The sequence below is a fragment of the Bos grunniens genome, chromosome 8 (assembly GCF_055505025.1).
Source record: "Bos grunniens cultivar Pamir isolate PY7600 chromosome 8, Bosgru_T2T1.0, whole genome shotgun sequence".
Taxonomy (NCBI): Eukaryota; Metazoa; Chordata; class Mammalia; order Artiodactyla; family Bovidae; genus Bos; species Bos grunniens.
Genome location: NC_141172.1, coordinates 72,315,800 through 72,343,543, shown reverse-complemented (window position 1 = coordinate 72,343,543; position 27,744 = coordinate 72,315,800). Strand labels below are relative to the sequence as shown.

Sequence of the window (27,744 nt, the reverse complement as noted above, 5' to 3'; positions counted from 1 at the left end):
AGTGTACTAGCTATCAATATCTTACCATGTGTTAGTCACATGTGTTAGTTGTGTCCAACTCTTTACGACCTCCATGGATCGCAGCCTACCAGGCACCACTGTCCATGGAATTCTCCAGGCAAGAATACTGGAGTGGTAAGCCATTTCCTTTTCCAGGGTGTCTTCCTGACCCAGGGATCACATGCTGTCTCCCACATTGCAGGCCAATTCTTTACCGGCTGAGCCACCAGGGAAGCACCAATAATACTGGAGTGGGTTGCCACTGAACTGGGTAGCCATTCCCTTCTCCAGAGCATCAAGATGACAGCAAATTTAAGAACAGAACCTACTGCCAGGCTCCATCCCAGATCCCCTACTCTCGTTTCTCTCACTTCAGCCACTCAGTCGTGTCCAACTCTTTGCAACCCCAAGGACTGCAGCACGCTTGGCTTCCCTGTCTATCACCAACTCCCAGAGTTTGCTCACACTCATGTCCAATAAGTTGGTGATGCCATCCAACCATCTCATCCTCTGTTGTCCCCTTTTCCTCCTGCCCTCAATCTTTCCCACCATCAGGGTCTTTTCCAGTGAGTCAGTTCTTTGCATCAGGTGGCCAAAGTATTGGAGTTTCAGCTTAAACATCAGTCCTTCCAATGAATATTCAGGACTGATTTCCTTTAGGATGGACTGGTTGGCTCTCCTTGAAGTCCAAGGGGCTCTCAAGAGTATTCTCCAACACCACAGTTCAAAAGCAGAAATTCTTTGGTGCTCAGCTTTCTTTATAGTCCAACTCTCACATCCATCCGTGACAAATGGAAAAACCATACCTCTGACTAGACGGACCTCCGTCGGCAAAGTAATGTCTCTGCTTTTTAATACACTGTCTTGGCTGGTCATAGCTTTTCTTCTAAGAAGCAAGTGTCTTTTACTTTCATGGCTGCAGTCACCATCTACAGTGATTTTGGAGGCCAAAAAAATAAAGTTTGTCATTGTTTCCATTGTTTCCCCATCTATTTGCCATAAAGTGATGGGACTGAATGCCATGATCTTAGTTTTCTGCATGTAGAGTTTTAAGCCAGCTTTTTCACTCTACTCTTACACTTTCATCAAGAGGCTCTTTAGTTCCTCTTCACGTTCTGCCATAAGGGTGGTGTCAACTGCATACCTGAGGTTACTGGTATTTCTTCCAGCAACCTTGATTCCAGCTTGTGCTTCATCCAACCTGGCATTTTTCATGATGTAATTTGCACATAAGTTAAATAAGCAGGGTGACAATATACAGCCTTGACATACTCCTTTCCCAATTTGGAACCAGTCTGTTGTTTCATGTACGGTTCTAACTGTTGCTTCTTGACCTGCATACAGATTTCTCAAGAGGCAGGTCAGGTGGTCTGGTATTCCCATCTCTTTCAGAATTTTCCACAGTTTATTGTGATTTACACAGTCAAAGGTGTTGGCATAATCAATAAAGCAGAAGTGGATGTTTTTCTGGAACTCTGCTTTTTTGATGATCCAATGGTTGTTGGCAATTTGATCTCTGGTTCCTCTGCCTTTTCTAAAACCAGCTTGAACATCAGGAAGTTCACGGTTCACATACTGAATCAAACCTGGCTTGGAGAATTTTGAGAATTACCTTGCTAGTGTGTCAGATGAGTGCAACTGTGTGGCAATTTGAGCATTCTTTGGCATTGCCTTTCTTTGGGATTGGAATGAAAACTGACCTTTTCTAGTCCTGTGGCCACTGCTGACTTTTCCAAATTTGGTGGCATATTGAATGCAGCACTTTCACAGCATCATCCTTTAGGATGTGAAAGCGCTCAACTGGAATTTCATCACCTTCACTAGCTTTGTTTGTAGTGATGCTTCCTAAAGCCCACTTGACTTTGCATTCCAGGATGCCTGGCTCTAGGTGAGTGATCACACCATCATGGTTATCTGGGTCATGACGATCTTTTTTGTATAGTTCTTCTGTATATTCTTGCCACCTCTTCTTAGTAACTTCTGCTTCTGTTAGGTCCATACCATTTCTGTCCTTTATTGTGCCCATCTTTGCATGAAATGTTCCCTTGGTATCTCTAATTTTCTTGAAGAGATCTCCAGTCTTTCCCATTCTATTGTTTTCCTCTCTTTCTTTGCATTGATCACTGAGGAAGGCTTTCTTATCTCTCCTTGCTCTTCTTTGGAACTCTGCATTCAAATGGGTTTATCCTTTTCTTCTTTGCCTTTATCTTCTCTTCTTTTCTCAGCTATTTGTAAGGCCTTCTCAGACAACCATTTTGCCTTTTTGCATTTCCTTTTCTTGGGGATGGTCTTGATCACTGTCTCCTGTACAATGTCAAGAACCTCTGTCCATAGCTCTTCAGGCACTCTATCAGATCTAATTCCTTGAATCTATTTGTCACTTCCACTGTATAATCGTAACAGATTTGATTGAGGTCATACCTGAATGGTCTAGTGGTTTTCCCAACTTTCTTCAATTTAGGTATGAATCTGGCAATAAGGAGTTTATGATCTGAGCCATAGTCAGCTCCCAGTCTTGTTTTTCCTGACTGTATAGAGCTTCTCCATCTTTGGCTGCAAAGAATATAATCAATCTGATTTCAGTGTTGACCATCTGGCAATGTCCATGTGTACAGTCTTCTCTTGTGTTGTAAGAGGGTGTTTGCTACAACCAATGCTTTCTCTTTGCAAAACTCTGTTAGCCTTTGCCTTGCTTCATTCTGTACTCCAAGGTCAAATTTGCCTGTTACTTCACATATCTCTTGACCCCCCAGTCTGCCTTATACACAACCAGTGTTAACGACATGTAAATAACCCACCATCTTTTATATCCAGCCTGGAGCGTTCCTTTGCGTTCCAGATCCACATTATCAAATTGTCCACTCAAATGTTTTTGGATGTTTCAAATCTACATCACATGGAGTATGTCCAAAATCAAACTTTTATAATCTGAAAAGATGCCAAAACCCCTCTGCAAAGCGGTACCCACAGCTCTCTGACCCTGTTCTCTACCTGCCCTGTGTTCTTCAGGTGCTTCTCCAGCCTTATGGCTTATGAACCTGCTGTTCTCACTGTCTGGCCCCCTCATGAGAGCTACCTGGCTTATTCCCTTACCAAAGGTTTTACTCTAATGTCACTTTCGTACTGAAGACTTTCCTATTCACTCTGTTTAAAATTACAACTCTAGGGACTTCCCTGGTGGTCCAGTGGCTAAGACTCTGTGCTCCCAATGTGAGGAGTCCAGGTTCCATCCCTGGTCAGTGCACTAGATTCCATCTGCTGCAGCTAAAGAATCTGCATGCTGCAACTAAGACCCAGCACAGACAAACAATAATTTTTTTAAAAAAGACTGCAACTCAACCCCCATCACCAGGCTCTCTATTCACTTCCCCTGACATAGCTTCTCTACAATACTTGCTGAGTATCTACCCTGTAGGAGGCATTGTTCTAGCCCATCTGACATACTCAATATTTTACTTACCCACCTCAGTATTTTTTTATTTACTTGTCCCTCAAGAATATAAGCTCTACAATTTCAGGGAGTTGGGTTTGTTTTGGACTCTGCCCCCAGGCCTGTGGGCTTCCCTTGTGGCTCAGACAGTAAAGTATCCACCTGCAATGCAGGAGACCTGGGTTCCACCCCTGGGTTGGGAAGATCCCCTAGAGAAGCGAATGGCAACCCACTCCAGTGTTCTTGTGTGCAGAATTCCATGGACAGAGGAGCCTGGCGGGCTACAGTCCCTGGGGCTGCAATGAGTCTGACACCACTGAGCACGCATGCCCAGGCCTGTGTTACAGCAAGCACCACAGTGAGAGGTCAGTAAACACTTATTCAATGAGTGGATTCACTCTCCTCCTTAACTGTCCTTTCCCAGCATTGCTATCTGAGTGGACGGCTGCACTGCCCCACCAATTATGCAGACCAGAGAGCAAGGAATCGTTCTTACCATGTCCCTCTTCTTCTCATCCTCATCCCATCAGTCATCAAATACTGTTACTTCGTCTCCATCACACTCATCTTTCCACTTCTCTCTAAAGCCATTTCCCAAGGCTGGCTGTCATCTCTTCCCTGAGTATCTGCCATGGTCTCTATGCACGTCCCATCCATTCTCCATACCAAAGCCAGATGACCTCACCAACACAAAAAATGGGCACTGGCTCCCCACTGCTCTCAGGATGCTGACAAAACAGGATGTGGAACCCCAAAGCCCGACACGCTCTTCCCCTGCTTCCTGTCTCATCTCCCTGCCCACTTCTGAATCCCTCTCTTCCCACAGCACTGGTCTGTCACTTCCAGCGCCTGCCACACTCTTGCCTGCTCTTCCCTCTGCCTGGAATACTTTTTCCCTTTACCTCCTGCCCCTTTCCCCTTTTCCTCCCTTACCTTTACCTTACCTCCATCCCCTTTACCTCCTTAACTTCCAGTTCATCTTTCAAATCACAGGTGAAGCAGAAGTTTTCTAGGAAGTCTTTCCTGACTCTTAAAAAAATTTAGGTATAACTGACACAGTAAAATCTACCCCCTTAGTGCAGAATTCTGCCAGTTGTGACAGACATAACCACAACTACAGTTAGGATACAGAACAGTTTCATCACCATCAAAAATTTCCCTATGTTTCTCTGTAGGTCAAACTCCCCTCTGGCTCCAATTACTCAATAACCACTGATCTGTTTTCTACCCCTAGAGAAAGTACTGACTTGGTCAGAATGCCATATAAATAAAATCATAGAATACGTAGGCTTTAAGGTCAAACTGCTTTTACTCAGCACAATGCATCTGAGATTCATCCCCGTGTTGTGCGTATCAGGAGCTTATTCCTTTTCTTTCTTGAGCGGTATTCTACTGCATGACTATCCCACACTTTGTTGATCCCTTCAGCAGCAGCTCAGGGACTTCTGGGCTGTAGCTAATCTTTAGTGATTATGAGTAATGGTGCTATAAACAATCATGTACCATTTTCACGTCAACGTAGCTTTTTACTTGACTTGTGTATATACTACTTAACCAGCCCACCTAGTACAGAATACCTGTCTTGGTCAGTTTGAATTTTATATTCATTTATGTGGTTATTTAATTAACAACTCAGCCATTAAGGTGTAAAACCCATGAGACCAAGGACCACATCAGATTATAATCAGCACTGTATCTCTAATATCTGGCACACCGTGGTGGTGTTTAGTCACTAAGTCAAGCCTGACTTATTCGCCACCCCGTGGACTGCAGCCTGTCAGGCTTCTCTGTCCATGGGATTTTTCAGGCAAAAATACTGGAGTGGCACACAGTAGGCTCTTGCCACACAGCCATTGAATGAATGAACTATTTCCTTATTAGACACTGTAAGGAATGTATTTTCCTTTCCACTTTTTCTTTGCCTTTTTAAATTAGGGGAAGGAACATGGCCAATATATACGTACAACATAGCTCAGCACTAAAAGAGGCTTCTTTTCTGTGGGAGAAAATAAGAAGCTTTTTTTTTAGGTTTGTTTTTTGAGATTGTAAAATCAGTATCGCATGATAAAAAGTTTCTGAGAAGGAAGATAAACAGGGTCCTTCTCACTATTACAACAAAACTGGTTTAATTTTTGTGCAACTTTTGCAGTCTTGTCCTGGAGAGTATTTGTTTTCAAACTAGCCCTGGCTGGAAATCAAATAAACAATGAGACACATCAATCCACACCTTCCCCCAGCCTGACCCGCAGCAGCAGACCAGCAGAGAAGATGGTTCTGTTTTTCCTTTTTTCACTCCACCTGGGAAAAGTCATTTTGCAAAAGAGCTGCCAGAATACCAAAGGCGGCCAGGGGTGAAGAGACCAGCCGCTCAGGAAGTGGTTTTCCTCCCTGACCACCCACAGTGAGAACACAGGGCTCCAGCTGCTAACACACTAGACTCATCTGGAAAAGAGATGAAGACATTCCCTCCTCCAACTGCATGGCTCAATGGCCAGGGAGACCACCCTCGCGCTTCTTACCCGCAGGAAAGAAGGGAAGCCCTGTCCGTAGTAGCCAACAGCAAAGTACTCGGGCTGAGGCCTCATGGCCTTAATGATGTTCTCATAAAACGAGGCTCTTTTTTTCTGGAAGACAAAACAAGACATTTCATGGGGAGGTTACAAGGGCATCATCAGAGGAAAACAAAAAAGTTCAGGCTCTGTGCTTTGTTGTTTCCTATGTAACACAGAGAAATGAAAGGTTTTTGGAAAACATCTTGTGAGCCAAACACTTATCCTTCTGTTGGATCAGGGGTTTTGGGTCTGTGTCTATGAATGGGCCTAAGAGGGCCTGGGAATCCCTGTGCTGCATGCTCAGTCATGTCCGACTCTTTGCGACTCCATGGACTGTAGCCTGCCAGGCCCCTCTGTCCATAGGATTTCCCAGCAAGAATCCTGAAGTGGGTTGCCATTTACTCCTCCAGGGGATCTTCCCGACCCAGGGATAGAAATCATGTCTCCTGCATTGGCAGGTGGATTCTTTACCACCTGGGAAGCCCTGGGATTCCTTGCTGTTATATGCAGAAGGACAAATGTCTGTGCATTTCATCTGTGGGCAAAGCAGGGTTTTGCTTTCACCAGTTGCTTAAAGGGGTTCGGGACCCCTAAAAGGTTAAGAAGCACTTTTTGGGATTCAGGTGGGTGGTTACATTGGAACAGAGACACAGGAGGAAAGAAAGAGAGAACCTTCCAGTTCACGCAGGTAGTTTAGAATCAAGTCCTTGGTTCAGCTACAAGTACCCAGAAGGTGGTGATGATGTTCTGTTTTTCAATATCTGGTGTCATTCTTAACTCTTCCCCTGGAGAGAGGCTTTCTGGCCAGTGGGTACATGGTCAGCTTAAAAAAAAAATTTTTTTTTTTTTTTTAAATTTTTTGGCTATACCACATGGCATGTGGGATCTTAGCTCCCTGACCAGGGATGGAACCAGTGTTCCCTGCACTGGAAGTGTGGAGTCTTAACCACTGGACCAGCAGGGAAGTCTCCAGCATCAGGTTTAAAGGAAGCAAAATAGGTATCCAGACCTGGGGACTTAGACAGCAGTACCACCCCCCACCCCCCACATACACAATGGTGTTAGCATGACTGTATTACTACACTACCTCCGTAAAAGGTTTCTATCACAATGTTTTCTTAGAAAGTTAACAGGTAACATTACTCACACTTGAGCTTAGTTTCTGAAATTCCTATGTGACTTTTTGCATGATGGCAGGAGCAGGTGCCATATACACTGACAAATATTTTTCAAAATGATCTTGACAATTATCTCCTCAAATTTTTACATGACAGTGGGTGACCTGACCTTTTGTGACCCTTCTACTAAAAATGACCCAATGTCATATTGTGTTGGCCTCCTACTGGGCATGGAAAAGGTTCACAGCTCTGAGGATGTGGACCACAGAACAAGTAACTCTATGAAGAGAAGATGTTAGAAGACATCGGAAGCATGGACAGTCTTCATGGAAGGCAGAGTAACCGAGAGGGGAAAGGGAAGCTCGATTAAGGACATGAAGGGTCCAAGGAGCAGCAAAAGGCACACAGCAGAGAGGGCTGCAGACAGGGGTCCTGAGCCCCCTATTAAGGATATTCTGGAGAAATACTGATGATAGCTTTTAGATCTCATCTTTCTTCATTTTTAATCCAAGCAAGGTGTACCTTCCCTTCGTAGAAAACATCATTTGTGCTGACTTGCTTACACTTATAACACCATTTTCATGACCACTATGCTCAGCTCCTCTGCAGGAGGAAAGACATCTTCTGATCCAGACTCACCAGGAGATCGCCCAGGCCCTCGTAGTCAAAAACTTTGCTCTCGTACGTCTCCGCCAACTCTTTGCTCAGCTTGATTGCCTTCTCCCACATCTTCAGAAAAAAAGAAAAGGAGGGTTACAAGTGGAGAACAAAGCAGTCATTGATCCAGCAGCAGAAGCCATTCCGGAGTCACTGGGCAGTGACTAAGGAGTCAGGTGGGTTCAGTTTCAGTGGATATTTCCCCACATGCCTCACTGCTAGGATCAACTAACCCTGGTTTCTGACATTATAAATCCACTGTACCTTGGCTGCTCTGCCAGGGGGCATTTTCCATTCTGTTTGCAAGAACATGAAGAACACCATGTGTCCCCCCAAAAAGCAATACTTAGTTGAAAGAACAAAGCACTAAAGACCACTGAAAGAGGAGGGGAACCAGTTTTGAAGCTTAGGTCTTGGGAGCATGGAAGTCTTGTTGGAGGGGAAGGGAAATAGGCATGGGCTCTGGCTCTGGGCATATGCATGTGTGTTTCTTCTGAGTTAGGCTGTTTGGGAGGAGGCAGGGGTATGAAAATCTGACTGTACTGTTGTGTGGAATTTGGGAAACTACTTCTCCAATTCAGGGCACTGATTTGCTGTTTATAACTAAACTACCTACTTGGTCAAAGACAGCTTTAGGAAATGCCTTAGAAAAGTGGTCCCCAACCTTTTTGGCACCAGGAACTGGTTCTGTGGAAGACAATTTTTTCATGGATCGGGGAGGGGGTTGGTTTTGGGATTATTCAAGTGCATTACATTTCTTGTGCACTTTATTTCTATTAGTTATTACATCAGCTCCACTTCAGATCATCAGGTATTAGGTCACACAGGTTGGAGACCCCTGCCTTACAGCACTTATGACCAAGCAAGTTACAGCCAAATGCACATATCTGGCATCTGAGGCTAGTATCCCAGATTGATGAGCCTGTGTTCACTCTGGCTTTTCATAAAATGCCTCTCAGCTGGATACTATTAATAGCAGCATCTGGACATGTCCCATTTCAGTCGTAACCAGGCACCATGGTCCATTGCTTCTGGCTGCTGAAGGACTGTATTTGCAGTTCACACAGACTTGTACAACACTTTAAAACGAAATCTTCTAAGGCCATTTGCCAAATTTGTCCCTTCTGCAATCCCTGGGCCCGGACCACTCAAAAGGCTCTGAAATGTGCCAAATGGAGACCATTCCAGCTCAGCTAGAACTGATGCAGGAGGCCAGTCAACAGTACCATGGGGCCCAGTTCACTCCTTATTCGCCAAATGCTAAGCTATAAGAGACAGGGAGACAGCCTAGCGGAGAGGTTCTCAAAGTGTGATCCATGCCTGGTCTCTGGGAGTCCCCAGGACTCTTTCATGGGATCAATGAGGTCAACACCATGTTCTTAATACAAATACTATTTGCCTTTTTTTCTTTTCTTTTCAATGTTTATGTATTTGTCTGCATCGGGTTTTAGTCGTGGCATGCAGAATCTTTAGTAGTGCATGTGGGATTTAGTTCCCTGACCAAGGATTGAACCTGTAGCCTCTGCGTTGGGAGCATGGAGTCTTAGCCACTGGACCACCAGGAAGTCCCTATTTGCCTTTTTTCAATGCTCATTCCCTTATGAGTCTACAGTGGAGTCTCCCAGTGGCTACAGGACGTGTGATGTCACAACATATTGGATGTCGAGGCGGATATTCGAATCCTGCTGTTTCTATGGAGCCAGATGATAAAGAGATTTGCAAAAATATCCTGTCACTTACTTTTTTGGAAAATACGGTCATTGTTTATAAACAGATATGATTTATATTAACAGGTAATAAGCTTACTATTGTTAAAAGAAAAAATATTTTAAAATTTTGTTTTAATTTCAAAGAATATAACCATTAATGGACATAGCCCCCATGAACAAAAGCTCTTGAGGCTCTTCAGTGATTTTTAAGCGAGTAAAGGAGTGCAGAGACCACAAAGTCTGAGCAAATACACTTGTTCTGTGCACCTCAAGTTATCTGTAAAACAGAGAGAGGATCGATATTACAGGGTTAGAGCAAGAATTAAATTAGAAACAGTCTGGAAATCACCCAAAATAGTAACTTGCACTAAACAGGTGGTAGTTATTTTATCATTATATTTATTTGACCTATTTATTTGATCAACAGGTTCCACTGGTAAAACAGTGGCGGCTGAAAATGGCAGGCTCTTAGAGAGTCAAATCTGGAAATCCTTTTTGTTGTCATAGCATTTTCTTTCCCCACTACCTAAGCGTTTTCTTTTCTTTTTCAATTTTCAATTTAAAAGCCTTCCAACTGGATAGGTTTTCTCCAGATGATCAGAGATTCCATGACTTGGTGGCCCTGTTGATACATCTATTTTACTTTCCCTTGTAGGATTTAAGTTGCTTGTTACATGCAGTCTACGATGTGAGGCAAGCAGTGACCTAGGGATGGAAAATGCCCCAGGTGTCAGCCAACAACATCTTAAGAATGCACTGATAGTGATGGTACCAGCTCCTGGCCTTCAGCAGTATTTAAAAGGTACAATTATAAAAAAATAAAATAAAATAAAAGGTACAATTATGGCTATGAGAGTGGGGCTCTGGGCTGTTCACTGTATTCTCCATTACATTAAGTGTCCTCCACATAAGTGATCCTTATTTATTGCCTTTCTTACCTTGGGCTTCCCTGGTGGCTCAGAGGCAAAGAATCTGCCTGCAACTCAGGAGACTGGGGTTCAATCTCTGGTCAGGAAGATTGCCTGGGGAAGGGAATGGCAACCCACTCCAGGATTCTTGCCTGGAGAATTTCATGGACAGAGGAGCCTGGAGACCTACAGTCCATGGGGTTGCAAAGAGTCAAACATGACTGAGTGTTTCTTACCTTATTTTATTTTATTTACTTACCTTATTTATTTATTTTCTTACCTTACTTTCTTACCTTATTTTATCAACTCATTTTCTCACCCATTAAAAATATCCAGCCCCCTTTGAATTCAAAGATATACATGGGAATAGTAAAGATTAAGTTTGGGGTCACTGCGGCATAATAAAAATCTGTCTGGTTTTTGTCTTGAGTTCCTGGTAGGGAGCTTCTAAACTCTTGAATCTCCCCAGTGATAGAAGTATCTTTGTAGTTCACAGTGGACCCCTCAGGAGACATGGGAATTGATACTGAGGTGACTTACGGCAGGCACGTAGATGGTCTGAGAATGGGGACTGGCCTTGCCAGAACCAACATCCATGTGATTTATGGGTGGCATGGGGACTCCTGCACTTGCAGCTGGCATCTGAAGTTTGGGCTGACTTGTTGGGAGCTGTGCCCTTAACCTGTAGGCCCTGCACTAACTCTGGCTGGTAAGGATCAGCAGTGTAATGTAGTAAGCGTGGCAGTCATTTCCCCCTTTGCCCTCACTCCCCCCCCAACACTGACCTTGCCTTTGTCAAAATATGATATGATTTCTTGATATAGCTTCTCTTTAAGCTCTTGCTGGGTGTACACGTAGTAACTGTCCCTCTGAAGCAAATGGGGCACACAGGGCTTGTCAGACCACTGGAAAACACACAAAGGCAACACGAGAGATGAATGCAGCGCCGTTCATTTAATTAATTAAAGGGGCGAACGCAAACAAACATTCACCTGGAAACCTTCACAGAAATATCTGTACATATCTGATTCATCCACATTTTCAATGATTCACTAAACACAAAAATTGCATACACACACACACGCACACAGCAGCTTCAAAACAAACAAGTGGCATGCCAAACGGACAAATACTGAAGGCATTCCATGAGGGTCAGGAATGAGGCGAGGCTGCCACCCAGCATGACTGTGGTCTTGCTGGAGGTCACCATTCATACAACCAGGTAAAAGAAAGATATCAAAGCATAAAAATGAAGAAAAGGGGGTTAAAAAAAACTATCACGTGAAAGCAATAATTGTATTTTTCATAATCAATCTCTTCACAAAGGTGCCTACTAAACACCTACCACAACTGATGAGAGAATTAAGTAGTGGGATTAAAAAATAACATATTCGGAAATAATTTAGAGATAATTAAGATAACAGAAGAAAAGATACCAATAAGGGTAAATTCAAAATGACTGGATATTCAGGCACAATCATGCAAAAGTACTTAATGCCACTCAACTGTACTTATTATACACGCATACAGTAGTAAATTTTACATTATACGTATTTTATCATAATTACCTTAGAAAGAGAAGATATCTAGGGATTAACATAACATCTACACAGAAAATGTTAACACACCATGGGAAGGCACAAAGCAGATCTGAACAAATGGAAAGTCATACCATGCTTTTGGATAAGAAAGTGCTATTTCATAATCATGGAAATTCTCCCTAAATTAATTTTTAAATGTCATGATTCCAAAGTCCATATGCAAAGATAAACAGAAAGGAATAAGGTGGAAAACTCTGAAAAAGAAGAGGAATAAAGAGTGACTAACAGGTCATAAAACATGCTGTAAAGAATTGATAATTAAAACAGTGTGGTTCTGGTGCATTATCCAACAGACACCCATGCAAAATACATAAAATCTAGAAAGAGGTTCCCTTGACTCTCCATATAGTGATTCAGTACATGATAAAGATGAGATCTCATACCAGTGATGAAACTGAACGTTCAGTAAGCAATATCCTCACTGAGCAGCGCTATACAGGGGAAGAAGTGGCGTCCACACATGCCACCTTACACCAGGAGAGGAGAGTTTAACTTTCTGAGCAGCAAAAATGAAAAGATCTACAGTCACTGGGACTTCCCTGGTGGTCCAGTGGTTAAGAAACTGCTTTCCGATGCAAGGGACGCCAGTTCAATCCCTGGCTGGGGAACTAAGATCCCACGTCCCACAGAACAAATAAGTCTGCACACCACAACTACTGAGCCTGTGTGCTCTAGAGTCCATAATCCACAAGAGAAGTCCCCACAACCCCAACGCAGTACAGACACTGGAGTGTCTGATCACCCCACACTCAACAAGCTTTCCCCTCTAATCCAGTAAGTTTTCTGGTGCCCCATCATGAATATGAACTGTGAATGGCTGACTTGGAGCAAGTGGTCAAGCAGAAGACGTCAGTTTTTAATTCCAAACCTTAGAACAATGTACATGTATTCTTTAGGTATAAAACAAAATTGAAACTGTGTAAGAAAATTCATTGCTAGGGACAAAACTGGAGGCAGGGAGATGTAGAAGGAGGCTAAAAATGGAAATTTGGACCAGGATAGCAGCAATGGAGATAAAGAAAAATGGATAGGGTGGGGAGTGTAGAAGAGACTTCTGCACCCCCATGTTCAGAGCAGCATTACTCACGAGAGCCACAGAACAACTTAAGTGTCCATCAATGGATGAATACAAAGGTGGTTTATACACACAATGGAATATTACTTCACCATGAGAAAGAAGGAAATCCTGCCATCTGCAACAACATGGATGGAGCTTAAGGGCATTATACAAAGTGAAATAAATCAGAGAAAGACAAACACTGTATGATCTCATGTATATATGGCATCAGAAAAATCGAGACTTGTAAAAACAGAGTAGAATGATGGTTACCAGGGGCTGGCAGGTGGGGAATAGGAGAAAGACTGTTTAAGGATATAAACTTGCAACTAGTAGGTAAATAATTCCTGGAGATTTAAGACTGTCACATACATTTTCTCAATTAAAAAGAAAAGATGGCTTCCCTGCTGGCTCAGTGGTAAAGAGTCCACCTACCAATTCAGGAGACACAGGTTCAATCCCTGATCTAGGAAGATCTCACATGCCTCAGAGCAAGCAAGCCCATATGCTACCAACTACTGAGCCTGTGCTCTAGAGCCCGGGAGCCGCAACCACTGAAGCCTGTGCACCCTAGAGCCCATGCTCCTTAACAAGAGAAGCCTCTGCAACAAGAAGCCAGTGTACGGCAAGTGGAGTGGCCCCTGCTCGCCACAAGCGGATAAAAGCCTGTGCAGCAACGAAGACTCAGCACAGCCAAAAATAAATAAATAGATAAATAAAATTCAAACATTTTTCAAAAAGAAAGTAAAGTGGATAAAGTGAGGGCAAGTCTTGGACAAAGGGTCCATGATTCTTGCTTGTGGAGAATGTGGGACCATGTGAGTAAAAGATGATGTATCTTTTATTAGATGGTGTATCTTTTATTAGATGGTGGTGCCTTTTAGTGAAATGGGGAGAAAGGAGAGGAAGGGACGAACCCAGGAGGCCAGTGGAGGAAACAGCTTGTGTTACTGACATGCTAAGTTCAAGGTGTCTATTAGTCATTTAGAGATTGATGTTGATAGAACAGTTTATATAGAATCTGAAGTTGGAGGAGCTGTCAGAGCTGGAAATAATTATTTGAGATTGATAATGGAGAGATGTATTTATATCCACAGCACAATATACTTTCTCAGTGAGACAGGTAAATAGGAAAGTACTTCTACAGTTCTATATTTATTTACAAGTCACTTCTCTGCAGTTTTACATATTTTTAAAAACATATGGATCGATGTGCATTTTTTTAAAAAAATTAGAGTGTATTAGCAGCCTGAAAGGTGTGCTCTGCTTCCTAAGGAATTTTAAATAAATGATACCCACTCCTATGTTCACAGCAACATCATAAACAATAGCCAAGACATGGAAATGTCAACTGATGAATCTAGACAATATGTATATACAGTGGAATACTACTCAGCCTTGAGAAGAATGAAATAATGCCATTTGCAGCAACATGGATGAACCTAGAGATTATCATGCTATGTGACATCAGTCACTTAGAGAAAGACAAATACTACATGATGTCGTTTACATGTGGAATGTGAAATACGACACAAATGAACATATCTATGAAACAGAAACAGACTCACAGAGAGAACAAGCTTGTGGTTGCTAAGGGTGAAGAAGGGTAGGGGAGGGATGGATTGGGAGTTAGGGATTAGCAGATGGATATTGTATATAGGATGGAAAAACAACAAGGTCTTATTACAGCGTGCAGGGAGTTATACTTAATATCCTGTGATAAACCATAATGGAAAAGAATATGAAAAAGAATGTGTGTGTATATATGTATAAATGTGTGTGCATATGTATATGTATATAAATGTATAACTAAATCACAAGAAACAACAGAACTGGACATGGAACAACAGACTGGTTCCATGGTCCCCAAGCGGAATGGGAGTACGTCAAGGCTGTATATTGTCACCCTGCTTATTTAACTTATATGCAGAGTATATCATGAGAAATGCTGGGCTGGATGAAGCACAAGCTGGACTGAAGATTACCAGGAGAAATATCAATAACCTCAGATATGCAGATGATACCACACTTAAGGCAGAAAGCAAAGAAGAACTAAAGAGTCTCTTGATGAAAGTGAAAGAGGAGAGTGAAAAAGTTGGCTTAAAGCTCAACTTTCAGAAAACTAAGATCATGGCATCTGGTCCCATCACTTCATGGCAAACAGATGAGGAAACAATGGAAACAGTGACAGACATTATTTTTTGGGGCTCCAAAATCACTGCAGATGGTGACTGCAGCCATTAAATTAAAATACGCTTGCTCCTTGGAAGAAAAGTAATGACCGACCTAGTCAGCTTATTTAAAAGCAGAGACATTACTTTGCCAACAAAGGTCCATCTAGTCAAAGCTTTGGTTTTTCCAGCAGTCATGTATGGATGCGAGAGTTGGACTATAAAGAAAGCTGAGCACCAAAGAATTGATGCTTTTGAACTGTAGTGTTGGAGAAGACTATTGAGAGACCCTTGAACAGCAAGGAGATCCAATCAGTGCATCCTAAAGGAAATCAGTCCTGAATATTCACTGGAAGGACTGATGCTGAAGCTGAAACTCCAATACTTTGGCCACCTGATTGGAAGAACTGACTCAGTTGAAAAGACCCTGATGCTGGGAAAGATTGAAGGCAGGAGGAGAAGGGGACAACAGAGGATGAGACGGTTGGATGGCATCACCGACTCAATGGACATGAGTTTGAGTGAGCTCTGAGAGTTGCTGATGGACAGGGAAGCCTGGTGTGCTGCAGTCCATGGGGTAACAGAGAGTCGGACATGACTGAGCAACTGAATTGAACTGAAAGCACCTTGCTGTATAGAAGAAATCACCACAACATTATCAATCAACTATATTTCATAAAAGAAACTTAAAAGTAAGGAAATAAGTAAATGAATAATAATGGACATTTTCCCAACCTTGGTCTAAGTAGCTCTGCCTATTTAGAAGGTATACAAATACTCTTGGATAAAAGGGTCCTCCCTGAATAGGAGTTTTTCCCATCAAAATCATGACACGTACATGATGTGGTCCCACAGGCTGGACGGCTGACATAATGCCTCCCTGATCCACTCACCTGCAGGAGCTCGGCATGTAAGAGGAGTGTGTAGGCAGCTTCAGTGTAGTTCTCACAGTCCCGGTGCAAGTCTCGCAGCTTGTACAAGTACCTGGTCAGAAGGGGAGAAAGGAGGTATTCTGCCACTGGGGAGTTGATGGGATACTCGGCTCATGCCACAGCCAGGTGGCAGGAATAGTTACTTCCTAATCCCATAAGGCAGCAGTCCCCAACTTTTTTGGCACCAGTTTCATGGAAAACAATTTTTCCACAGACAGGGAGTGGGGGATGGTGGTTCCAGGTGATTCTCATGAGGAGTCTGCAATCTAGACCTCACTTGGGCAGTTCACAGTAAGGGTCAGGCTCCTATGAGAATCAAATGCCTGTGCTGATCTGACGGAGGTGGAGCTCAGGCAGTAATGGAAGCGATGGGGCACCACTGTAAATACACATGGAGCTTCATTCACTGGCCCGCCGCTCATCACCTGCTGCACAGTTCAGTTCTTCACAGGAGGTTGAGGACCTTGCTTTAAGTCTTTGTGCTGCTTCCTGTCTTTCCTAGTCCATCTGTTCTACTTGGTATTCTTCGTTTAAGGTAGTAGTGTTTAAATTTGTTTTTCATGTCTCAGACCTCTTTGGGAAGCTCATGAGAACTAAGGAATCTTTCCCCAAGAAAATGCATATGCTTTACATCCAAGTTTGTTCAGGGCTTCCTGAACCCAGGGCTAACAGTCCTTGACAGAGGGTGAATTTCATGTCTTTGCCTGGTTAGCTGGCTGGAGTGTCCTCCATCCTTCCCTGACACAGTCCTCGCCCTGCACTTCCTCATGTACTGATCTAAAGAGTTTACCTTTTCAGGAGGATGGGAACACATCACATACTATTTGGTTTCTCTCGAAGCATCATGGATGGTGTTCAGGTTTATCATTGCTTGAAAAGTAATTAATAAATCCATGACATAAACAGCAAGAGCAGAAATTTCCTTTGGCTTACCTTATGTAGATGTCCTCTCTCTTCTTTTCTTTGTAAAAATTCTACAAAAAAAAAGACACAAAATACAATTATAAATCAGTTATTGATGAGCTTGCCACAAAAATAGTCAAACCGCTAGCTACACTTTTCAACAGTGTCATTTTTCCAAAGGCTTTGTTCTTTCCCTTTAATATACCCACAAAATAAGGAAATGGCAGCATTTTGTTTTGGGTGTCTTTTTTTGGCCATGCTGTATCACTGCAGATGGTGACTGCAGCCATGAAATTAAAAGATTCTTGCTCCTTGAAAGAAAACCTATGACAAATGTAGATAGAATATTAAAAAGCAGAGACATTACTTTGCCAACAAAGCTATGGTTTTTCAAGTAGTCATGTACAGATATTGAGAGTTGGACCATAAAGAAGGCTGAGTGCTGAAGAATTGATGCTTTTGAACTGGGGTCCTGGAAATACTCAAGAATCCCTTGGACTGCAAGCAGATCAAACCAGTCAATCCTAAAGGAAATCAATCCTGAATATTCACTGGAGGAACTGATGCTGAGGCTGAAGCTCCAATACTTTGGTCACCTGATGTGAAGAGCTGACTCATTGGAAAAGACTCTGATTCTTGGAAAGATTGAAGGCAGGAGGAGAAGGGAATGACAGAGGACAATATGGTTGGATGACATCACTGAATCAATGGACCTGAGTTTGAGCAAGCTCCGGGAGATGGTGAAGATCAGTGAAGCCTGGTGTGCTGCAGTCCAAGGGGTCGCAGAGTTAGACACGACTGAGCATCTGAGCAACGACAAGGTGGTATGTGGGATTCTAGCTCCCCAACTGGGGATAGAACCCAAGCCCCCTGCATCGGAAGCACAGAGTCCTAACCTGGACCCCAGGGAAGACCAGGAAAAGTTTCAGTTTATAAAAAGAAAAGTTGAAGAATTTTTTTAAAGACCAATGTGAGGAAAATCGAGGTGAACAGACAACAGGTCATAATACCCAAATCACTTGATACTCTGTTTTCTTAGGGAGTCAGAAATGGTAGGTATTTTGTTTACATTAAGCAGAGGAGACCACAGCTGCTAAATCTCTGAGGTCTTTGGTCCCAGTTATAATTCTTTAGGAAAAGGCAAGACCACAGGGTTCTACCACTTAGAGGGTTTTATGGACTAATTCTCTACTCATGGTATATTGCTTCTAGTGCATTTTCATCTGTGTCTGATACTTTTCAACAAAAAAGCAATCACATAAAAAAAGGCAGAGAAACAGTTTGAGCATGGCCTTCTGTAAGAGAGCTGAGTCAAAAGCTTATGTTGCATTTTCCATTCCTGTTTCTATATTTATCCTCAAGGTCTGAGGCAGTTGTTATCTGTGAGTTCAAAGCTGAGTTAGCCATTCCAATTATCTTTTTTTGGCCACGTGGTATAGCTTGCAGGATCCTAGTTCCCAAACTAGGCATTGAACCCGAACCCACAGCAGCAAAGGTGCTGAGTACTAACCACTGGACTGCCAGGGAATTCCCTTGGCCATTCCAATTAGACTCAGCAGGACACATACTTCAGAAAGGTTGTCAAGGGAGACCCTTGTGTCTGCCATATTTACTTAGAGCTGTGCAGTCAGGGGCGCTAGGCACTGCCCTCTTGGGGACCCAGGGATGTGGTACATACCAGCACGTTAACAGTACAGCTCATGCGGTTTTCCTTGCTCTCGTCATGCATGATGATGGTTCTGTAGTCCAGGAGATTCTCTAAGAGGCTGCTGACCAGGAGTGCGAATACTTCTCCAGAACTGGAGAGGTATTTATGTTTCCGGCAATGCTCTAGGAGCCTGGGGGGCAGAGGAGGAGACAAAATGCCTTGTCCCACACCTACATCCCAGCACCACCTGTGAGTGCTGCCCAAGGTCCTGGCAGCAGGTGGCGCTGGACCAAGAGACACACATCATGACTCCAGGTTATCCTATCCTGGAGCCTTCACTTACAAGGCTCTTTGCTGTTACTCAAGTTCTGCATTTTCTTTAGGTCTGCAGCTCAAGCCCCACCATCACTGAGAATCCCAGCCCATGATGCCCTTCTTTGAACTTCTATTTCTAAACAGAAGTATTTCTATTTCTTCTGTCTATACCACAGAAATGAGAACTTTTGCCCAAGAGGTTTGCGTGTACTATCTGATTCCTCTGGTCATTTGAAAGGATCATCTTTTTCCTGTCTTTATTCTCAGGCATCCTGAGGGAACTCTGGAGGGTCTTGGAGTAATGCCCAGCCTAGAGGAACCTAGGAACCTAGTAACATCCAGACATGTGGCTTTTCACATAAAAGTGTTATTTTTCAGGGAAAAAAGGCACAGGTGTAAATAAGTAAACAGAAGTTAAACTTTTGGTCTAAATTATCTCCCTCTGGACCCACATAGGAGCTTCTTAGATTAGACAGAAGAAAACTTGGTGAACAGGACAAAAAGTGGGTTCAAAGCACTAGACTAGACTCTGAAATTATTCTTGAGCACTGAAGACTTGTGCAGTCATATTTTTCTGCATTCATGATTCAAAAAGAATGAAGGAAAAACAAGATCTGTACGTGAAAAGTCACGATTTTTTTTAAGCGTAGTTTTATCACTTGTAAACACTGTGGTTATGTGTTTCTGTGTGTGGGTTAACTTTAGCATTTAATTCCTGTACGAGATCAAAACTGCAGAAGTGATAAATTGAGAGGTTTGAAGCTCAAATAGGCAGACCAAACGGATACAGGATGAAAAGATCAACCAATGTTCTTATCACCCATTACAAACAAAGTAAGACAGATTTCTAGAACTTCAAAATATAGACAAGTCATCAGTTCCATTTCTGAGCATCCTCTGTGCAGATTCCTTAAAAATTTTTTGAAAAAAAGAATAATAGAGTTGGGAGTGTCACTGTCCTCAACTCAGTCTACTGCCTACCACTTCCCCAAAGCAGGTAAATCCAGAAATGATCTAGGCACATATTCCATCAACAGTTGACCGAGTTTGCCATTATCATAAAAGTTCAGCGAACACAAGAAATGAACAGTTAGGGTAGTTAGAACCTAGGATGCTAGGGAAATCTGCAGGTAATAACAGTAACAAACATCAGAACAGCCCACATTTATCCAGCATGAGCTCTGTGACAGATACTATGTGAATACATCATCTCATTTAAATCCTCACCAAAATACAGATCCTATTATTGTAGATGACCAAAAAAAAAAAAAGCATCACATAAATACAAAGTCAAAATCCTAGTATGTGGAAAAAATGGGATTTGAAGCACAATCTTTAACTCTAATATCTAAGTGTTTCTTAAAATTCTTTAATCCATCAATTAATTAATTTATGGCTGTGCTGGATCTGCATAGCTGTTTGGGGCTTTCTTAGTTGCAACAAGCAGGGGTCAGTTACTCTCTAGCTGCAGTGTGAGAGCTTCTCATTTTGGTGGCTTCTCTTGTTGAGGAGGACAGGCTCAAGGCACAGGGGCTAAGCAGTTGTGGCACACAGGCTTAGTTGCCCCTTGGCAGGTGGGATCTTCCCAGACTAGGGATCGAAGCCGTGTCCCCCGCATTAATAAGGAGATTCCTGACCACTGGAGCACCAGGGAAATCTTACCTGAGTGTTCTGAAACACTGTTTTTATATTGTTTTATAAAACGCTATTTTATATTGTTATTCCATACATGCAAAGGGTGCCAGAGTAGAAGGGCCAGAGGGTGCCAGAGAGGGAGGGAATGGATGAGCTGAGTTAGGGATGGAAGGAGGGAAATGAAAAGGACTGACAATGTACCTAGTGTTCCCAGACATCCTTTCCAGGGCATAAGGTATTTTAAGGGGCCCTTGAAAAGTTTTCCCTTCTCCTCTAAATGACTGTTTTGAAGCCATAATTAGAGGAGCTAGCACTTTTGTTAAACTTCAGCAATTCAAACACTAGGAAAAATATCACCACTCAGTCGATCTCCCCCTCTCCTCCATCTGCCCTGTTCTTGAGGGCCAGGCTAGCCAGGAAAACATGAACATCTGACTCACAGCAGATAAATAAATGGCAGCAGTGGATGGTGTCAACTCCACGAACCTCACGGAAAACCAGTGTGGTGGTGACCCCAGCGATGCTGAGACTACTCAACTGGTCTGTAAGTGCAGCAGAAGCCCGTTTCGTCCATCACTAAATGATGCCGTCAGCTAGAGATTCTGTTTCTGAAATACTCACAGTTTTTCCAGAAGGACCTTGTATTGTTCGTCTCCTCTGCCCCCTTCTACTTCCTGGTCCAGCTTTGTGATCAACTCATTCTCAAACTGAAAGCAGCCAAAATTTCACAGAACGTCACAACCTCAGAAGAGGACAGGAAAGACACACAGCCAACATTTCTAGACTAGGACCCACCCCTCTACTGAATTGTGAACTCTCTTCAATATACACAGAGGACGATCACAGTTCACATCACTCATTAATAATGCACCTGCTAGCTAGCTAGCTTCAGTCGTGTCCGACTCTCTGTGACCCCATGGAAAGTAGCCAACCAGGCTCCTCGATTCTCCAGACAAGAATACTGGAGTGGGTTGCCATGTCCTCCTCCAGGGGATCTTTCCAACCCAGGGACTGAACCTGGGTCTCTTATGTCTCCTGCATTGGCAGGTGGGTTCTTTACCAACAGCACCACCTGAGAAGCCCAACAATGCACCAAGGCCATGTCAGCATTTTCTAAAGTGATCTGGCGTAACTTTGTCCTTTGCTTTATAATTGCAGAAAGAAAACTAGCCTAAATATTATTCTATCACAACTATGCATATAAAAATAGCTTAATGGTTTTAACTTTCCATTTTGGTTCCTGTTGAAGTCTTTGACAATGGGATTGCTTTTGCAGAGCTTCATAGCTGCAAAATCTTCCTTTTGATACTAATATACTATGTATTGATAGATAAGAAAACTGAAGTACGGGAAAAGGTATCAGGCAAACTAAGATCTCCAAACTAAAGACTTCAAAAACTAAAGCTTAATCCACTGTAACAGCTGTAAGAGACAGGATTAAAATGCATAAAGTCAAATTTTAATGATCCAGAGATAAGAGTGCTGCTTTAGGAAACACATACACCAAAAAGACTGCTTCTAAGACATGGCATCCGGTCCCATCACTTCATGGGAAATAGATGGGGAAACAGTGGAAACAGTGTCAGACTTTATCTTTTTGGGCTCCAAAATCACTGCAGATGGTGACTGCAGCCATGAAATTAAAAGACGTTTACTCCTTGGAAGAAAAGTTATGACCAACCTAGATACCATATTCAAAAGCAGAGACATTACTTTGCCAACAAAGGTCCGTCTAGTCAAGGCTATGGTTTTTCCTGTGGTCATGTATGGATGTGAGAGTTGGACTGTGAAGAAAGCTGAGCGCCAAAGAATTGATGCTTCTGAACTGTGGTTTTGGAGAAGACTCTTGAGAGTCCCTTGGACTGCAAGGAGATCCAACCAGTCCATTCTAAAGGAGATCAGCCCTGGGTGTTCTTTGGAAGGACTGATGCTAAAGCTGAAACTCCAGTACTTTGGCCTCCTCATGCGAAGAGTTGACTCATTGGCAAAGACTCTGATGCTGAGAGGGATTGAGGACAGGAGGAGAAGGGGACGACAGAGGATCAGATGGCTGGATAGCATCACTGACTCAATGGACGTGAGTTTGAGTGAACTCCGGGAGATGGTGATGGACAGGGAGGCATGGCGTGCTGAGATTCATGGGGTCGCAAAGAGTCGGACACGACTGAGCAATTGAACTGAACTGAACTGAGGAACAAAGATGGGCTATCTTAATTCTATGTCTAATTGCTTTACAAAATAAAATGCAAAAACAGAAGATTTTAGATAACTTTGATTTGCACTGTTCAGGCTACTGATTCTCCATTAGAAAAAAAAAAAGAATTGGACTCCACATGCAGTAGTAAGGTGATCCACCACTCCTTACCATATGGAAATTGCCGTTTCCACTGAAATTGAACTCACACTGCATCATATCAAAGAAAATGGGGATGGTGGCTTTCCGAAGCTCTACTTCGGGGGTTAATGTGACTTCCAGAATGGGACCCACCATGGATGGGATGAATTTGATTTTATGGGGACCTGAAATGAAAGGAAGTGAGGATATTAAACAATTTCACCAGAAGTAAAGTGCTACAATTTTCCTCCACAGGGCACATAAGAAAAGAAAAAGTTGTGGGTAAAGCAATTCAATTCAGAAGTGAGTGACTAAATATTCTATTCTGATAACACGTGATTGTCATAAGAGACCCATACGTCAACCTGCACTTCCAGACACACAGACAAATCAATCGCAATTAAAATGACATTTTAACTGAATTAAAAGGAATTAAAATGAAAGACTTCCTCATGGAATGCATGGAGCACAAGGAGTGGTGTTCAGATTGTACACTTACCCAGGTTATACCACATGTCCCGGATCCTAAAGCCGATTTCCTTTCTCATGTCCCCGTATCTAGGAAGAAGACCATAAACCAGGAGAAAAATGTGCGGTGGAAACAAGAACATGTAATGCTGATACAATGATAAGGGGAGTTAAGAAAACCTGCGTTCTCTAGGTCACACTCAAGGTAGATAGTGAGGCAAAAATCACATGAAGAGATGTAGCTGACATGTAAATAAGCCCCCAAAAGACTGATACACATAGAGATGAGGGGACACAGACATAGAGATGGGGGTCCAGCAAAAGGTGGAGCCAAGTAAGTGCCAAAAATCACTGAGAAGATGAGAGCAACACACTTACTGAAGGGAGGAGGATGAGAAACACTCTGATTGCTCTTAAACAAAAATAAATAAAATACTAAAGAAAAGGAAGATGAATGAGGTATGACTTACATGGTAATATGGCTGATGATGTAACAAACATGCTGCCTGTATATACTTATATTAGAGTAACCCTTATCCACACCGGTACATTCTTTAAAGCGCTTACATTGGGAAGGTCTAGACATACATTCTCAAATGGGGTGATAACGTCTCCAAAGGGGTGAAAACTGGCCCATGGGGACAAAAAAAAAAGCTTACTGCTTTGGCATATAAAGTAAGGTATACATTTAGTACATAAACAGATATATTTAGTATATAGGTGGTATTAATATTTCATTGCCGGGGGGGTGGTGTGATTAGGAAAACATTTTTCTAAAAAGGTTCCAGGGACTTTAATGGCAGTCCAGTGGTTGGGACTCTGTTTCTAGTGCAGGGGGCATGGGTTCAATCCCTGGTCAGGAAACTAAGATCCCACATGTAGCATGGCATGGACAAAAGAGGAAAAAAGTTAAAAAAATAAAATTAAAAGGTTTCTTATAGAAGTTTACAAGGGAGGACAAAAATGTAGAGAAACACTGATCTAGACAGTGGTTCTTGGGTGGAGATGAATGAGTCACCTGGAAATCTTTTAAAGAATACAAAAGCTGGGGGCTGCTCCACATAACATGCCACATCAGAGGTTGGGGGCTTAGAAAATGGAAATAGGGTGGGTCAAAGGCAGATAAGGAGACTGTTCCCAGGGAATTCAAGTACAGATGTATGACCTACCCTGCCAGCAGAGATCTACATTCTCTACTCCTGTTACTATTGCACCCAACATTTTTTTCAAAATTCCTGCTTTGGAAATGCCTTCAAACGTCAGAATAAAAATCATATTGAAAAATTTCTCTTACTATTCCATTTTAACAAAAGTATCTAATTTTACTATTAATATTATATAAGCATGTGTAGTCCAGACTGGCACATACTGGACAATAAATAACTATTCTTATTGCTTTTTAATACTACTGTTGATGCTTTTACTAAAAATAAGAAATCCTGAAAAAGAACTCATTTACATTCCTATAACCTTAATATAAATGTTTTTATTTCCTAAGGCTTAGCTTTACCAGTATGCATACACATTTTTATGTGGATTGTACATATAGTCACACTTTCCTGAAATGACCAAAACGAGAATCATTTATCCTAACTAGCCACTTTATCACATTTGGTGTCAACTCATTTCACCAAAATCAAATCCATCCCTGAATGAAATTATGCCATTTAAGATATTTTAAAGAATAAGACTAAGGTGTCCATCTTAAAAATCAAATATCTCTTGATAACCACCCCACTAGGAAATCTACAAAATAGTTTTTACTTTTATCTTTGAAAGTGCAGTCACTAAATCTCAACCTCTTAGACACCAATCTTAGTATTTAAGGGAAGAGTTAGAGGGATGCTAAAATAATTTTCCTAGAATCCCAGACATGCTAGCAGGGAAACAGAACAAAAACGTCATAGCCTTCAAATGATAAATTTCTTAAGCCCTTTTTAATTACACAGCCTTTAAGTTCCTAGGCTCTCAATGAACTTTGAAAAAGACTTGAGATGAAAGCAATGAAAATCTTCCCTAAATCTCTCATCACACTTGCACACAAGTCCATTTTGAATACTAAGCCAGGAATCTGGAGGGTATTTTTAAGTGATATGTTAGTCTTGGCTTCTCTGCAAAAGTAACTAAACCTGGGAGATAGACCAGTGGTGCCAAAGGAGTCTGCTCTGTGAATCACGAGTAAGAGCAGCACTAAGCTTGCAATTTGGATAAGCTGTCAGCAGGTGGCAGCTGTTCTGGGCGATGGGAGGACTTTCTGGCCTAAGTGCCTCTCCATGTAGGGATTTTATAAAAGAATGCGATGGTTGATTTGAAAATGAATGGGGCCCTGAGAAGAGATGTGAATCTGGGGCAATCTGAGGTTTATTAAATGATTATTTTAAGACCAAGGTCACTAACAATATGAGTAGCCAGGAAACAGTAATTTCCGTGATAGTAAAAATCCTGCTCTGAATAGAAATGGAAGAACCCCCTTCGCAATCGTAAGCACGTTTAAGAGGACACTTACTTTTCTACAATTTTGTTGCGCTTGGCTTGTGAGAAGGTTTCAAGCTGAAGGGACTCATGCGTGAGAAATGCTACTGCCAAATGGAAGTAATTGTTCCAGAGCTATTCAAAATTAATTGTGTGGGTAAAAAGAAACGGAAAATAACATTAATAAGGGTCATACTAAAACAGTGACACATAGTAGAAATTCACTCTCCAGAAATTAATAAATAAAGTAATATCCACAGGACATTTTTCTCTCTTGTGTTTCAATGATTCAGCCCTGAAAATTTTAACACTTTACTAAGATTTAAAAAAATTTTTTTAACTGTTATATTTGTTTCACTCTTGGGATAAAGGAAAATTGCTGCCAAGAAGTGCACCTATTTATAGTAGGTAGTTTGGCAATACTTATCAAAAGTCCTAGTGTTTTGCCAAACTTTTGAACTAGTAAATATTTTAGGACTTTATCCTGGAAAAATAAGGGTATTTAAAAAATATTTAAGTAAGTGCTATTTAACATAACAGAAAATGCAAACAACCTAAATTTTCATACATATATAAACACATATGTACATATATGCACACATACACATGTATACATATATGCAATATCCTCTGCTTATGTCTTCACTTTCAAAGTTCCACAGATACAAACACAGGCCGATGCCGGGAGCCGGCATATTGCATATTGAGTGCATATTGCATATTGAGTGCAGCACTTTTCAGGATCTGGAATAGCTCAACTGGAATTCTATCACTGCCGGTAGCCAGCGTGAGGAACTCCACCCATGACAAAGGTCATGAGGAAGGAGGCTTGGCATACGCAAAGGCGGGATCAAGCCTCAGGAGTCTCCCTGGAAATTCTCGAGCAATCTACCCCCAAAACCAGAGTCTGCCTACTTTCTGCTTTGTGCTTTCACCTACACCTCTGACTTTAAGGGGGGCTGTCCCCCACTACCTCTCTGAAAAAAGTTAGCTTACAGCTCCAGTTAATAATTCCTGGGTGTGACAGTGTTTAACCTACAAACTCCTTTGGAAATCCTCTAGCCTGCCTGAATAGGTTTTCCGGCCACATGTGATTGTTCAGAGCCTCCCAACTGTGAGAGGCAGGAGATGTTCTAAACTGTCTAAACACAGATTCTTTTGAGTAGTTAAAAGATTGATTAGAAATTGTATTGGTGAAGGGATTTTCACTTGTTGGGCCAATGTTTGCTGCTAAGTTTCCATATCCCTTACCTGCTGTGTCCCTGGCAGTGTATTGATTAATATAATTGGTGTAAGTAGTAGCTTTAATGTTTGTAACCTGGGACCCTTGAGTTAATTCTTTTTCTTGTTATAGCCCACCACACCTTTGCGCTGTAGGAATGCAACTTTATCTAATGCTTTTGGAGGGTGGCTCCTGACCAATCACCTTTAGAGAAAAATAAGTTTTCCGAAGAAAAGGTCTTAAAATGTTAACAGGCCTCTGGGCCAGAAGATGATGCAAATCACCTAAGCTTTTGCATATGATAAGTTTGCAGGAAGAAAGCCTGGCTTGCTGCCTGACTCTACCCCTTCCCCCATTATCCTCTATGCATAACTTAAGGTATAAAAACTACTTTGGAAAATAAAGTGCGGGCCCTGTTCACCGAAACTTGGTCTCACCATGTCGTTCTTTCTCTTACCTTCTGGCTGAATTATTCAGCCTCTTTTCTACACTGAATTTCCTCACTGAGCTATCCTTATCTCAGCCTCTTTTCTCCACTGAATTTTCCTACTGAGCTATCCTCATTCTATTACTCTTTATATCCTTAATTAACGTTTAATTAAGCAATTGTT

At 42.1% G+C, this 27,744-nt stretch overlaps 1 protein-coding gene across 4 annotated transcripts in view; it reads right to left on the bottom strand.

Annotated features, from left to right (window-relative positions):
* DOCK5 (dedicator of cytokinesis 5) overlaps positions 1-27,744 on the bottom strand; it is a 280,689-nt gene that overhangs the window by 32,182 nt on the left and 220,763 nt on the right. For all 4 annotated transcript variants that reach the window (XR_015170066.1, XM_086416473.1, XM_086416474.1 and 1 more), the window contains 10 exons: positions 25,946-26,046; positions 23,471-23,529; positions 23,002-23,156; positions 21,258-21,343; positions 18,717-18,876; positions 17,069-17,109; positions 16,097-16,187; positions 11,160-11,279; positions 7,740-7,829; positions 5,950-6,054 (listed from right to left, as the gene is read on the bottom strand). Coding sequence is in view for 3 of the 4 variants with exons in the window: in XM_086416473.1 (XP_086272599.1) it covers positions 5,950-6,054; positions 7,740-7,829; positions 11,160-11,279; positions 16,097-16,187; positions 17,069-17,109; positions 18,717-18,876; positions 21,258-21,343; positions 23,002-23,156; positions 23,471-23,529; positions 25,946-26,046 (1,008 nt within the window). In the remaining variant the exon portion in view is untranslated. The remainder of the gene's footprint in view (positions 1-5,949; positions 6,055-7,739; positions 7,830-11,159; positions 11,280-16,096; positions 16,188-17,068; positions 17,110-18,716; positions 18,877-21,257; positions 21,344-23,001; positions 23,157-23,470; positions 23,530-25,945; positions 26,047-27,744) is intronic.